Genomic DNA, 16,417 nt, shown 5'->3' with positions numbered 1-16,417 from the left:
TACCAAGCAACAAAGCTCTGTGTTTGTGTGTGTGCGTTTGTCGGTCTATGACAGAGACAGAGGCTGACAGATTTGCGTGTGCAGTTTCTTTGTGTGTGTTTGTCTCTGAGCCATAAATATGGGTGGCACTCCTCTCTCAGATTACAGGGGGAGGTAAACATCTCAGCACCTCTGAGGTCATCTGCTGTCCCAACTGCTTACATTGCAAACCATTTCAAAACCTCAACTGCTGTATCAGAGTGTGGGTCATCACATAAAGGAGAGCTAATGCTTCCAGTCCTATTTCAGATAGGGTTTGCCCTCCGAGACCTGATGCTATTGAGTTCATCCCTGCTGACTGAAGAGTACAACAAAGGATGATATGCTTCTTATCAATGTGGATTCTTCATCAGGGCATCATCTCAGTCTGCAACCAAGTGACTGACCTCTCATTCTTTCTTTGGTGTTGCTCTCAGAAAATGTTTGAACATGGAGTACATGAGTGATTTTCTCTATCTGGCTGGAGGCAGATCAAAATCTGGGCAAATAAAAGTGTCTGCATGACTAGATACCACTTCCAAAGTATTAAGAACCCAAATATCATCCCATCAGAGGATCAATAACCCCAATATCATCAAGTCCACCTCCAGTCATGTTTCAAAAAATATGAAATGCTCCACAAGAAGTTATAAATTGTGGCTAATATGTTTTAACGTTGTTAAAATGGTTTACATATGGGTCTACACCTTGCCTTCATTTAGAATTCAAGGTTTCATGAATATGCAAATAGTCCCCACCCTCTCCACAAAACCAACCCCACTGCCTCCTCCGATGCAGTTCACCTGCGCAGCCGTCAGTGCTGCTGCATACCTGCTCACCATCAACTCTCCTCATCAAATCGCCTTGAGTTACTCGCAGGAGCACCAGGTGTTTTTGGAAACATCTGTAGGTCATGTTACAGGCACGAGTGTATTTATTCACCCCATGAACCCCAACATTATTAGACCGGAATAACAATAACCCCAATATCAACATACTCCAAATAATCAGTAAACCCAATATTAACACTCCATATTATCACTCCAAATGATCAAGACTCCCAATATCACCTTTCCAAATCATCAAGACCCACCATGTCAAAAGTCCAAAATGTCAAGAACCTAAATAATGCGACATTGGAGTATCAATATCCCCAAATATCAACACTCTAAATCATCAGGAGCCACAATATCTATACTCCAAATGATCCAAACCACAATATCAATACCCCAAATTATCAATAAACCCAATTTCAACTCTCCAAATTATCAATAGCCCCAATATAAACACTGCAAATGATCAAGATCCCTAATATCAACAGTCCAAATTGTCAAGTAACCCAATATCATTACACTAGAACATCAATAATCCCAATATCAGCAATCTAAATCAATAACCCCAATATAATTATATCAGCATGTCAAAAACCGCAATACTAACAGTCCAAATCATAAAGGACCCAAATAACATTACAAATAACCACCATATCAACACTCCAATTGATCCATATCGAAGCTTCAAAATATCATGAACCTCAATTTCAACATTCCAAAATATCAAAAGCCCATAAATCATTCCACCAGAGTATCAATAGTCCCAAGATCAAGTAAGTAAAAATATTTTGTTTTGGCTGAGCCAACACTTGAATGCCAAGTGGAAAAAATACAACCCTGAATATTCCATTTTCCCCTTTGAGTCTGAAAATGACAGCAGCTCCCACTTCAAATTCAGAGACATCACTATGACCTTGCCAAATTTCCTGCTGAAATCTGTATCTAGTAAACCAGTAAACATGAATAAACAACATCCGACAGTGAGCTTTTGGGGAGTTGGTGAGCGCTGATAGTTTGGCTGCAGATGGGAAGGTCAAGCTCCCCCGCCGGGCCCGGACAGGCAGAGCTGTTGGCACCGCCAGCCTCGTTTTGGCCCCTCCTGGGACTCGGGGAAGGCGGAGGCTCTCGGTTCAGCGGCCCAGTGTGGAGCTGCCGCAGACCTCCTCCTGCGGGCTTCAGCTCTGTCTCCCAAGAGCAGTGAGCCGTATCACACAGTCACAACAGTTCACCTCACTTCAGTTTAAGTACAGGCTCCTGTGGGGATACCAGGTATAGAAGATGGAAAGTGTTTTGTGTTTTTTTTATGCCTCCCTCCCCTTCATTAATCTCTCCCAGGCAGCAGAGGACCATCCCTGGTTGTGTGTCCTGTTAAGGCACTCTGCAGAAACAAAGTTTAACTCCTATCTGTCACTGTAACGGGGTTTGTGAGTCAACCAACAGCTATAAAGAGCTTTGAATATGTACTCTTTATACAGTATGATGAATGCCTGAAAAAGAGTTATGCAATATGTTAAAATTTTCCAACTGGCCACCATCAGCTCAGTAACCAAAGTGGCAATATGTTCACTCCCCAGTCTCCTCCCATCCACCTGCATCTTAGCTGGAAAGTGAGCAGCGAGTTTGTTACTCACAAAGTGTCGAGACATGAAATTCTTACACCTATTTTCCTTATAAAGCAGAAAAATAGAGCCATAAACCTTCCATGTTTTACCAAACTGAGACGAGCATAATTGGCTCATTAACTCATCATAAAACAAGCTTCATTAAAACGTAACAGAAACACATGTAAAATTCACCAAAACCGTCTTCGTTAGTTTCTCTATTCTTCCAGTGATCATCATCTCTGGTCTGGTTGGAATAAATCCTTAATTCACTGCATCAGATGTGAAAATAGCCTGGTCTCTATGAGCTTGTTTACACCTGGTATTAACATGCATCTTGTGTGATCAGATCACATGTGGATACAAATGTAAATGACCCTCGAGACACGTTGTTACCTGATCAGTCAAAACATTTGCCAAGTTGGTCTGGGAGGCATTTGACCACATATCTTTTGTAATGTAAAGCCCCATTAAATGACAGTATGCATAACTGACATCCTCTGCATAAGCAGAAGTACAAACTCATTTGAGCTCCACCAGCATCATAGAAGATGAAGCCAGCTGTGGATTAAATACACATGAAACACATGGTCTGATGTCCTCTGGCTGCGCTTCCTCGAGTCTCAGCAATTTACAGAGTTTCTTGATGGAAAAAATAGCTTTGCTTGTTGTTAAAGTAACCACTAAACAAGCTAGTTAGCTTGGTTAGCCACACAGCTAGCTGACTCTGTCCAGACCACACCGCGAGATTTGGGATAAATGCACTGTAATTAATAATTTTATGTAAGTTAAAGTGTTTTCATTAAAGCAAAGACATTCCATGGTCCGAAGCTGCATCATCATCGTTGGACTGACAAAATCGAATTGAATCAAAAGTGTTTTCAGTGTTAATCAAACTACTCACTTACTTGTTGCTAAAGTAGCCGCTAAGGTTAGCTTGCTCAGTCAGCTGTGCAGCTATCTGACTCTGTCCAGACCAGACTGGGAGCTCAAAGCACCAGTGGAGTGTTGGTGTTTACCCTGCTAGCACAGGAGCTTTGGACCAACAGGAAGAGCAGGTTAAGTAAAGCTAATGAAGTTTTATTTGTGCTTTAAAGCTAATAGAATCACTAGCTACACAGCCAGCTAGCCCCAGCCCTTTGTATTTTCTAATCCTGGTTTGGATAGAGGGCAGGAAATGTTAGATAATTAACTAGAATTCTGCAACTCAAATGTTAACAGTGCTGAATTCTCAGCATCACATCATCTCCTTCCTCCGTCCAGGCCGATTTTCTGGCTGCTGAACAGGCCTGGCTCACCGGAGTGGAAGGACCGAGCAGAGAGGGCAGCCGATACATCACCGGCCTGCTCCTATTTACTCATTACCGCACACACTCTGGACCACCATGTACATGAGGTGCAGCCACTTTAATCTGTCTCAATCTGAGAGCCCTTGGCTGTCTCTCCTGCCACAACGAGCCTATTTAACATGATGGGAAGCTGGAGAAGCAGCCGGATGAGCTGTAGATCTCTGGAGACGGAGGCGAGGTGTAACACACTCACTCACAAACACACACACACACACACACACACACACACACACACACACACACACACACACACACAGTCAAGAACAGAACACACACTCTTGCACACCTACACACTAACTTAACAGTCACAAACACACAGATCGACTTTATAGACGGAGCTGCAGATCTCACAGACAAACATATCATTACTTATTACTTATTTAAAATCTGTAGACTTTTCACAAGATGATAGTGCTGGAGGACGGTCAGTTTTTTAGCCTTCTATCATCATATTATTTATTTTACTTATATAGCTCTGAGCATTGGTTTGCTTTCATCTTGCATTTTCTATAAAGCAAAGGAAAGAAAAATTCCGTCAGATCACTCTGGGAAAAAAAAAAAAAAAACGTCCATCAAAGACCAGCTGCCCACAGGGGACATCAGCTGCATCGACTCTGTTGTGTGTGACAGCTTAATAAAAAACGAGAACAGAGTGACTGCACCTAATTAAGCTCGATCCTAATTGGGAGCATTTTAACCCTTCATTTTAAGTTAATGGGAATTCTATTAACTTTTAATGACTTTTCTGTCCTGTTCTGTTATTTTCTGACCCTGACTATAAAGCCAAACTTACCATCTTACCACCATTGCTCTGGCCTTGAGATCTCCACTTAATTTACAGCGCAAATGTATGGCATTACCCTCTGGATCTGATATGTACTATAATAATTTTACAGAAGTGAAAGTGTTTTCATTAAAGCAAAGAAAGTTCAAAATGAGCTAACCTGCATCATCGTTGGACTGAAAAGCGCTTTTAGATTTATTCAAACAGCATACAACAAATACACTCACCTACGTGCAGTTTGTATTTGTAATCCACAAGGCCACAACAACTTAAATTTGACATTGACTGCCAACAGAGCACCAGCATCTCAGTCCAAAACAAATGGGAGTGTCTGCCCACCGGACTCCATTGACAAATTCAGTAATTTTACCTCACCGGTCATCGCAAAACACACATTATTCAATCTAGACAAAAACAAAACTCATCAAAACCATTTTTGTTTGTCTTTCCACTATTCCAACAATCACCAGCTCTGGTTTGGTTGAAATTAATCCTTAATTTATTATTTTAGATGTGAAAATATTCTCGCTCTACACCTCAGCCAACAAACGTCAAACAGGCTCCACCCAACAGCATCAAAGTACGTCCCCTAAAAGTATTTACTTTTGCCATCGACAGACTCAGATTGTTTTTCCTGAGTGTCTGACAACATCATGGAAAGGATCCCAACAGAGTCAGCCATTATGTCGCCCTTAAACCCACCAGACACCATTAACAAAAACAGTGATTTTACCTTGGAGATCGCTGTAAAACACATTTTATTCAAATTCAAGGTTCTAATTAGGTCAGTAACGTTACTGTTCCACTGAGTCAACAGTTGCAGGGAGGCACTTCCATGTGCTGACCAGATCAGCTACCAAAACAAAGAACAAAGAAGCTGAAGATTACAAAACACACAGAGGGAGTGTGACCACACTCTCTGCACTCTCTCTACCATATCTTTACATAGCAAATAGTCACTGCAAAGTTAATGTTCAAAATCTCAAATATATAACTTAAAAAACTAAATAAAAGCACAGATAATCACCTTTGTTTCACACGTGATTTACAGTGTTAACTAATCCACATATCTAAACATAAATATTTGAGAATGGACAAAGATAAATCTAAAGATGAATAGAAGGAGATCAGTCAACAGTTTCAGCAGTTTCTCAACAACTTTTCGTCTATGAAAACTATGGAAGCATATAAACGACAGCTCCAAACCAATTCTTGCCCGAGCCAGTCTGAGTCAATATTTGAGGGTCGTGAAACCATCCCAATCATGTGGATGCTTGTCTCCTGTCGTTTGTTAGGTTCTGATCATATGAGTTCACAAAAGGTTGCTTGCCAATCACTAGAAAAAACTGCAACAGTACACATCTGGAGGTTAAAAGGATGGTTCTGATTATTTGATGTAGGCTTGTATATGGTTCTTATCAACAGTCAGTGGATTAGGCCGACTGTCATTATCAAAACCAAATATCGCTCACTCCAAATCAACCAAACTCCATCAACGAAATGAGTAATTTTACCGCCCAGAATAGTAGGAGGCGAAGTCTGCGGAGCAGAGTTGTTTTGGTTTATATGAGAGTAATATCCATCAGAAAAGACTGATATTGTTGTTAAATACAGTTGATTTTTAGGAGGACCTTTTTTGGTGGTTGAAATTACTTTTGTTGCACAGCAGTTCACTCTTTGTCTTTGCCGGTGTCCCTCTCTGCTTGTTCAAACTGGGGGCGCTCTGTGGCTAATACGCTATGGATAAGTGCCTCATACAACCCCACTTCAAATAATCCAAACTATCCCTTTAAGACTACATCTTTTAAAAGTCTGCACGAGAAAACAAAGACACAATTATCATAATGCTGTTTGTATATTCAGCGATTATAAAGTGCCACTGTCCCAGCTTTTATTTTGAAAGCAGAAAGAGAGATTTGACAGGATGACCCAGGTCTAAACTGAACAGATTATTCTGCTCTCAGTTTGAGGATGCACTTAAGACAGCCAAAATGAGAATCAGCAGCTTTGATAATTACAGGCAGGAGAATCCCTATTTCTTGCTCAAATGTAATTAAACATTTCCTCCTGCATGTTCAAACCATCTGTCTGGTGCAGGCCTATGTGTATCGGTGTATAGTGGTAAGTATATTTCCTTTCTTTTTGTATTTACATATCTGTTGTGCATTGTGGTTTTATGATGCTGATAGCTGAGCTGTATTTTTTAATTGTACTGTGTATGTAAAAGCCCAGCCAGGGACAAGGGTTGAAAATTAGTTTCATGCTCTGATTTGGAACTATGTTAAATTGCATCTTCCCTATCAAATAAAAATAACTTCAAATTCAATGCAGTGCAGCGCACAGAGTCTGTGTGTACACAATTTGATCACACAGAATGTACAGGCACTTGCTTTTGTAATCATGTGTGTGTGTGCTTCACTTTAAGTGAGTCACACACTGTACATTAACTGATAAACTGTTGACCCGTGCTAATGCAGGTTTTTTTGAAGAGCCATTTGTAGAGCGGCGAGCTCTCAAGTCGGACTTGACACACATTTTCATAATGGCTCAAAATGCGAGTGAAGAGCACGGCCCCGGATAGAGAAAATGCCACGTAGTTAAATGTTTAAACACGTCTATTCCTGCTTCTGCATTAAGAGGGTTTGATCATTTGACTCACCGCTGCTCTTATTCTGTTGATTCTGTTTGTGTTACTAGGGTTACTAGGACCTGGCAGGCCATTGTAGTGGGTCCACTGTATGCTACATAACTGCTACTGTAAAGCAATAGACCCAAACCCAACAGGTAAGTTCAGTTCAGTTCGAGGCTTTGGGATGAGTTTGGGCTGCAAAATCTTGGTGCAGTTTCGTGAAACTGTATTTGCTCCTGAGTCACTGGATCTTGAGGTCCCTTTGCCCGACCAGTTGATCAACAGGCTTCGGCTTTGGTTAGGTGTTAGGATAAGATCATGGTTTGAGTTAAACATGTCAACCTTCTTGATTTAGACATGTTTTTCATTGCCCTCTTCTGGTTTCCTCCCAGGGTCACAATTCTCCTGTATTTCTCTCCATTGCATTCCACTTGGACAACAAAACTCTTGCTAGATTAGTACGTGTTGTTAGGGTTAGAGACAGTTTGTGACTTGGGTTAAAATGACCACTTTCTGTGGGTCTGGGGTTCCCCTTCTAGACACATGTGACTGTCAGGAAGAATTTCTGTTTCGTACCGAACATTTTAAAGGGGCATAAATAGCAGCCTAACTAACAGACCCTCAGTAAAAATGTTAAATATACATTTTCTGTGTCACTATAATAAAGTTTGAAATTGAGGAAAAAGTGTACTATTATTTTATTTAAATTTTTTAAATGTCACCAGAATGTAGGAAACAAAGTCCATGAGACTAATTTTTTCTAGGGGAAGACTACCAGACGACCAAGTTTGGTTTTGAAATCCTCCCTTTTGAGCTCTCAAGGTTGGCAAGTACAGTTATGTATGTGACATTACTTGACTTCCTTCTTTCATTGGGTTACAACTACAATGCCCAATACAGGTTGCTGCCTAACAGTAAATAACAATAAATGTGTTGTACTAAACTTGCACAGACAACCTTTACATTTTTTCCTGATGAGGACGGGCTGAAATTTTAAGGTGGCTGCCTTATAACTAAATATATTTAGACATATAGATATAGATATAGATTGGAGAGTGACTGTTGACTGAGGCCTGAACTGAAGGCTGCAGAAGTCTGAATGAAATAGTAAAATTGGTCTAGCCCGGTGACGCGCCACACAGCCCATGAACTCTCATCCCAAATACAGCAATGAATTATGCACATCTGGTTGCCACACATGGCCCTTGATATTGCCATATCTCCACAAATTCTTTGACCACAGCTGGCTCTGATCAAGACATTTTTTATGGGCAATGGTTTACAAGTGTCCAGTGTTCAGCCCTGGTGTTTACTGACTACATTTTCCCATTTGACTGTCTCTCTACACATTACATGCAGTTCTAATGGGGCTGAGGAGGAAACAAGGAGGGGAATGAGTGGAGGAAGGACGTGAGAGGAAGGGAAGGAAAGTGACTACCAGATCAGACAGACTTATGGCCCATAATTCATTGCTGTATTTAGGATGAGTGCAAGTTGAATGTATGGTCAAGACCAATTTCCAACAACAACAAAAAAAAAACATGGTGGTGATATTCAACAGTATGTAAAGCCAAAATTCTCTTTTTGCTTGGCTGCAGAGGTCAGAGAGATTTAATGTTTTGCTGAAACACAGTTGACCCGAATGGATGTGTGCCAACGTGAATTTCACGTTAATATTTAAAAAACTCTTGAAATACAAGCAGATGCATGCATACTGCAAATTTGAACAGCTTTTACATTAGCATATTACCACTGAGATTGGTGTAAGATGTAAAAGCGTGCGGGTTAAACTTAGTTCAAGTGGCACATATGTACATTTTTAAACATACTCTTCAAATCGTACAGGCAGACTCACATCCTCCCACGCATACAAGCACCAGCTTTCCCAAATATCCACTGCTTGTCCATATTCATCATTCATACTTGTCTGTGATGGCAGTAAATATTTAATCTCTTCATAACCCTAAACTTCCCCACCTCCAGCCTTCTTCCTCCGCCTCCTTGTTGCTCAAACTCCTACAGTACAGGTGCTTTAAATACAAAATTTGGGATAATACGGATTTCTACCGACTCAAAGAATATTTTTGTTTGAGTGGGCTTCTTTCCCACATCCTTAAAATTAATTTAATTAAAACAAAACATCATTCAGCCACATATTTCACAGTGCTTGATGTGGCATTCTAAAAATATAATTTTGGCAAGAGCATTACTACCTTTGAACCATGTAGGCGGAAGGAGCTTTGAGGTTTGAAAACTGAAGCCAGAGCAAAATTACTTTCAACCTGCATTCTTTCTAATGGCCAGTACACTGGTTACTTCCACTGGTTTCAGGACTTTTCACTTGATTTATGACCTTAGTAAATGGTCTCCTCACAAGTTTATGGTTTCAATTGCTAGTTCCAATTCTCCTTCCAGACAGCATGATGCTCATTTTGTAAATTATGGTCCCATTTAGAGTAAAATAGATGATGAAATATGTTGTGCGTTAAGGCTGGGCTACCGTGCATTTGATATATAATTCTCAGTGAATTTGTCCAGTGCAACACACAGGACTTGCAAAACTGAGATCAAACTGTCAAATTGGGCAGATCTGGCCACTGCATTGCCTAATTCTTGCTTAAAATGTTTTTGGAAACATTTTTCAGTGTTTCAGTGCTTAGCTGTAAAATAAGAAAGATAGCAACCAGACCAACAGAGCCTCCCAAAACTCGAAGCAGTAAAGGAGCAATATGTAGCAAATGAGCACAGCAGTCTAAATAGCAGGTTCAAGCCACAGACAGCATATTAAATAGGTTTTTATATACAAGCTATGATTGAAGCAGGCTGTTTTACTTCACCCCCTCCTCCCCAGACTTGGGGAAGCTCAGGCAGGCTGCAGGAACACTGCAGGAGCATAATGCACAGAATATTTGACAGTAACAAGCAAGCCAAGTCCTATGCCATAAGCTGATCAGCTGTTTATTGCCGTCAATTGTCTGTTGATGTAAAGCTCAGCCTGTTATCCTTAAAACAAAAGAAAAAAACGCTCTGAAAACACACTCTAACCCTTCCATAAGATTATTAATCACTTCTTACGACCCATAACAGACACTTACTCATTTGGCATTAATTTCAATGCTAATTGATGTGAAATGGGCAAACAAAAACAGTTATTCTGGCCCAGAAGAGAAATCCCAAAGGCACAGTTGTAGCATTGTTCTCAGAGAGGTTAGGCTTAACGTGTTTCCTTGATCTCTGATGATCTGATATTGTGGTTATTTTATGATTTATTACAGTACATTTATTAGGTTTCTCCTTTAAACTGTCAAACAAAGCAGTGTCGATCAAATATGGATCAGTATTCTGTTAGTGTATCATCTATTTCAAACGTTTTTAGAAATGTACTTTAGTGCACTGTTTAGCTTTAATATGAGAAAGATTGCAACCAGACAGGCTACCGTTAGGATGCAGTCAGTGCTGCAAATGCTCTGGTTACTAAAAAAACAAGATGGTGACCCCCATAATGCAAAACTCAGGGCTTCAAAATGGTAGTCCACAAGCCTGTATGTGACATCATAGTTGGTTCACACTTGCTTTGAGCACGCATGCACAGGTTTGGATCCACAGAGCCAGTTTCCTGCTCATGTCACTTCTTCATTTACTTTGACTTTGATTTCTTGCTTTTCAAACTTATCTGCCACATTTCAGATGTTGTTTCTTATTCTATAATCTGCAGGCAGACACATTAAAAACATTATAACACTCCGAGTGCAGCGTTCTGTCAGAACACACAGCTCAGCATCTAAGAAACTGCTCTCTGATTTATGTAGATCTCATATTAAAGTCCCGCTGTGAAGCAGACCTCATGTATTATTCACAGCGACGGCCATGTGTGTGTGTTTGTATGCAAGTGCTGTATAAATGTGTGTGTTGTACTCTGTTGCGTCTGTATCTGACTCATCACAGGCGCAGTGGATTACTAAGCAGAGAGGGAGACATTAAGACAGACAGGGACAGGAAGAAACAGTAAAACTGGAGCTAGGAGGACAGAAAAAAGGACGGTCAGAGCTCATCTCACTGGGTTTAGAAAAGACATCAGTGCTGCAGACGCATATGAAGAGTCGAATCATTTAATCGTAAACACAATATTTTTATTATTGCTCACATATTTCAACTTAATAATCCATGTTTCTTTTATAGAAGTAAATGCTGATTTTGCTTTTTTATTGCTCAGTTATTGACTGATTAAACTGACTGTATCCTCAGTTCATAAAACCTCAATCACCTGAGGCCAGATGGGTGGAAGATAAAGAGAAAACATGCTTATGTCATTTACGACCCAGAAAGTGATACTTTTAAAGTCGAGATGAAATGAAAAATACCTTTTACAGGCCATAAAATGCACTTGTTTAACAATATATATAAAAAAAACCCCCCAAAAAACAAAACAAATACATAATAATATCACCGTCAACCAATCTTCAATTTCGGTACAGAGCTACCAACTTTCCAACGTTCAAATAAAATCGCTCCCAAAGTACTGATACAGCTGCCTATCCAGAAACCCTGCTTCATTTGGACTTGGAGTGATGAGAGTATGCACAGAGACACAGATGGTTTTCGAGGTCCTTTCACATACAAACGCTGAACAATGTCCTGAGAATCATTGTCCAAATTTGCCTTTTCACACATGCAGCAACAACAGGAGACTGTCCAGGTCAGACGTGTTCTCACATGTTGGAAATTCTCCATTTGGTTTAGGCAGTGAGAGATGATGCCCGCAGAGCAAGCAGGAAGAGGAGGAAGACTCATCCATGATGATAACGGTTCTTGGATTGGCCTCACCACAGGCCTCCCCCCCATGGTGGGATATAATCGGACGCACACTTCTACATTTTCAGACTGGAGAAATCTTAAGTTTTCACATCACAGCTGATGAAGAAAGCATCAAAATGTGAGGTAAAAAATGAGACTCTTGTAGACATATATTGATCAGAGTACAAAGCAGCCACACACCGTGTTACGTCAGCAGCGCACCCACTGGAGGATTCAATAGTAATGCTATGAATTACATCCTTGATTTACTTTATGATGTTTGCTGATGTCAAAACGAGTCTGTCTTTGCGAAGGTTCATGATCAGGCCTGGAGTTTCATCATTTTAGGGGCAAGTCCGCTTGGTCTTTGGTGTCAATTTCTAGAGGGTACAAAAGGCCGATTGCTGCAAAGGCAGGGAGGAAATCAAATTAAATGATGATTTTAAGTCCACAGAAATACAATAGGAAATGTAACACTTTTAACTTGAGGGCTATGGATGATTTTATTTCTATTCATTTTTTTCTATTCTTTATATCATAGCATGATATATAATGAGTTAGTATCTTAAAATTATGAGACACTTTCTCAAAATAGTCAGAACGTTTCTCATTATTTTAAGATAATGAGTCATTATTTTGAGAAGGTTTCTCATTATAATGACTTGCATGATATGTTTTTTTATCACATTGACGGTAATGCGCTTCCATAGATGGAGGCAGCACGTGGACAGAAGCGTAATAAAGGGGAGACAAGCGTAAGCAATTATGGCGCAGATGCAGCTGTTTGTGACTGTTAACAGAGACTCCAGTCTGCAGTGTATAACACAGAATTGTAGAGTGAAATTAGGCTTCATGTTGTCTACACTTCTCACACGCTCCAAATCAACACTTCTCTCTCTCTCTCTCTCTCTCTGACATACTTAAATAGTTTTCCAGCAGTTCATACCAGGCTTAAAATCCCACCAATGGCTGGTAGGTGGGCAGAGAGTCATCAAGGCCACTGTGGCTGCAGCACTCATCATCATTTCTTGAGGGCCATGAGGCCAAACTGGGGCGGCATTTTCAAACTTGTATTCATCTGGATCCCAGTGTCAGTAGGTCTTGAGCATCAAAGAGGAAATTAAGTTATTTCTACTCTACATATATTAGTTTGTCTGAGGGAACTCTGAGGAAGAGTTAGTCAGGAAAAGACAAAGCATGCCAGCAACAAAAGGTCACCAACATAAAATGAAAAGACCAAGACGATGCTGACCTAATGTGACCTGTGGGAAGCGTATCAACCCAGCAGTGATGACTAAGCATTCCAAAATAAGCATCCGAAATAGAGATAAAATATGTAAATGAATCTGTTCTGAGATTCTCAGTTCTTTGCTGCTCAGCTCTGAGTGTTTGTTTTGTTTTGATGTACAGTGGCTCCAAGGAGAGGAGGAGGGTGACAGCTTCAGAGTCGAGGTTTTATCCTTCAGTTCTGGTTCACTTAGACTAAAAGCACCCCAGATGGGGAGAACAAAAGTGTTTGTTTAGTTTACAAGATGGAGATGAAAAGCAAAGAGAGCCTGGCATAACTGGAGACATTCAAGATTGCAAATGAAAGGTTGATCAATAAAGTGATGATCAGAGTATTAAGCAGGTTCCTTTAGTTGATTTGTAATGTTGATATCAAACCCCCCAAATCCACAGGACATATTATATATTCACACCCATTGTCACATTAATTACAAAAATGATTGCTTAAAATTATCCTGAGCATCACATCTTTTCCAAAAATGACTATATGAATGATCAGAGTGTGAATTTCATTAGGTCCAGAGCAGTGATTTTAGACTTCATGATCCGTGCCAATCACAGCTGGAGATACATAAAAATCCACAGGACAGTAGACACATAATTAGCTGCAGTATACTGGCTAAAAGGACCGTGAATTTTGTAGATTATTGGACAGTAACAATGACTTTATTCTGAACATTTGCATCCCAAAGCAGTTACAACAAAATAACTACAGGAACCAACCCGCAAACACTTGACCACGTTACCGACAAAAGTCTCAGAGAAAAGTAAACTAACTTCCACTCATGAATCCAAACAACAGCTGAATATGTGCCATGTGGCAACCAGATAAATCTGTAACACACGTCATAAATGGATCATGCAGAAGTGCGAACAAGATGTATTTCTGTGTGAGGTGTGAATGTAATCTGGTTATACAGGCATTAAAGATAGAGATCTGGCCTTGTTGTCAGAGGGTCACGGTTTAACATTTAATGAATTGAATGAGTTGCGCAACTCAAATATTCATCATAGAAGGGTTCGTGTCTCTGTACTTCGTTCTGATTGAACTAACACCTCCCTTTACAGTGGGACTTTTATGACGACCAGAGCATGTAGCTACAATCCTTTTGTCCTGCTTTGAATGCCAACGCTAATTCATCAGCGCGAACACACATGTTGCGATCCCAAAGCAAATAAAAGGGGAAAAGGTGACTTACTATGGTGAAGTTCATGACCTTGAGGATCCAGATAGTTAGCGCCAAGTTGATCAGGATCAGGATCATCAGCAGCAGGACGAAGAAGTAAAGGCAGCGTTTCCTCCAGCCGTATATTCCCACTTTGTACACTTGTGGTTTCTCTGAACTCTGGACATTGTTCCTATGAGTGCACTGTTCTTGGGTCATCTGAGAGGAGACACACAGGGAGAAACGGGGGGAAATGATTATTGCCAAGGGCAACAACTGTGTTACTTACTGATACAAAGACTCGGTCAGAGCTCAGTAATTCTGAATCTTTGTGGCGTGTCTGCAGCCTGGTTTGCACTGATTACATTATTTACTTATACAGCTCTTTGTGGCTGAGTGGGCAGTTGTGGATTTTGTGTGGGACTCAACACAGGGGCCACTGTTTAATGTTGCATAGAGTGACTGCCCACTTTTAAAATAGCATCAGTTCCAGAAGTTAATTTACCATTCATTCATTCATTCACTCCATTGTTTCAGAAAAGCCTTATATAAAAAAAGTTTTAAAGCCTGGAACCAAGTCAACCAGTTGCGAGAATAAAACATTTAATCAGAGTAAAAAAAAACAACAACAACAACAAAACATCAAAAAGGCAAAGGAACAAGACTGTGTACATTATTATTTGTAAGTAGTGTAATTTCTGTGTTGGAAGTAACTAATTACAAATACTTAGATTATTGAAATTAAAGAGTTTTTTGAGGTACTTGTACTTTTACGAGTAGATTATCAAGTCTGTACTTTTACGTGTATTTAAATAAACATTACAAGATGTAATCTGCTTTTAAATCACAGTTGAATACTGAGTACAACTTTAATTAATATCCAAATCTTTAATCTGCATTTTACTAGCCAATCAGCTGATCAGATCACAAATGATGGCCAAAAAAAACAAGGACATACAAATGGAAAACAAAACAAAAGGCTGCAGCAGCACACGTCTGGAGTACGGATGTTACTGATCAATCATTAACTCGATTAATTGCTGTTGAGAATTTAACCAATTAAAATATATTCACGGATATTTAATCAATAGTCATTTTAACTTGTTTAGATGGGTAGAGTGACTTACTAAAAGCAACTACTACACTGACTAGTGTTGCAATGAATACTTTGTACATTTACTTTAGTATATTTCTGACACCAGTACTTTTACTTGTAATTGACTATTATTTTAGCAATGTAACAGTACCTGTACTTGAGTACAGATTTTCAGTATTCTTTCCACCACCATGTGCTTGAATATAAATCATATTCACTTCAGCATATGACATTATTGGTACTACTGATGTCTTTAGGATTGTGGTAGTGCAGTACCTCTCCATGACATTCCAAATAAAACATTTTTTTTTTAAAACAAGTTTGATATAATACAGTCTTATGGCTTTTATGGAGTATATACCATCATTTCACAATCTCATGGGTTCTGGTAAGTCTACTTTGGACAGTTATGACATTATGACTAATAATCTAAATCCTCTATTCAGAATATGAATGGTGTTCTTCACTTTTGGAACCTCACTGTTTGTAACAAGCTTGGTCAGAAATCAGACAAAGGAACAGTACAGGAATAATATTACCTGCACTGTGAGCACGAACCAGGATTTCAACATTGACTCTCTAAGACCTCTTTTCAGCTTCTTTTGAACCAGATACAATGTCGTTCCAGCATCAATGAGTCACAAGTTACTGGTTAAATGAGAGATGATACGAATTAATTTGTTTGAAGGCATTACGTGAAATGAGTGCTACACAAAGATGTAATTCCAGGACATCTAATGGGAGAAGTTCTTCACGTAAAATAAAGAAATTAATGTGCTTATTGTTGTGGCCAGTCTCCAAACACTTAGTAAAAAAACCTTCACTTTTGAGCCAACTCTGAACATCTTTTTGCGAGTGAC

The 16,417-nt window shown here is 39.7% G+C and overlaps 1 protein-coding gene across 1 annotated transcript in view; it reads right to left on the bottom strand.

The window, feature by feature from the left end:
• sgcd (sarcoglycan, delta (dystrophin-associated glycoprotein)) overlaps positions 1–16,417 on the bottom strand; it is a 197,528-nt gene that overhangs the window by 147,892 nt on the left and 33,219 nt on the right. The window contains exon 2 of the mRNA XM_084730050.1: positions 14,495–14,680. Coding sequence (XP_084586176.1) covers positions 14,495–14,680 — 186 coding nt within the window. The remainder of the gene's footprint in view (positions 1–14,494; positions 14,681–16,417) is intronic.

This window comes from Lutjanus erythropterus, chromosome 11 (assembly GCF_056507025.1).
Source record: "Lutjanus erythropterus isolate fLutEry1 chromosome 11, fLutEry1.hap2, whole genome shotgun sequence".
NCBI classification, from domain to species: Eukaryota; Metazoa; Chordata; class Actinopteri; order Lutjaniformes; family Lutjanidae; genus Lutjanus; species Lutjanus erythropterus.
This window is presented reverse-complemented; position numbering and strand designations above follow the sequence as displayed.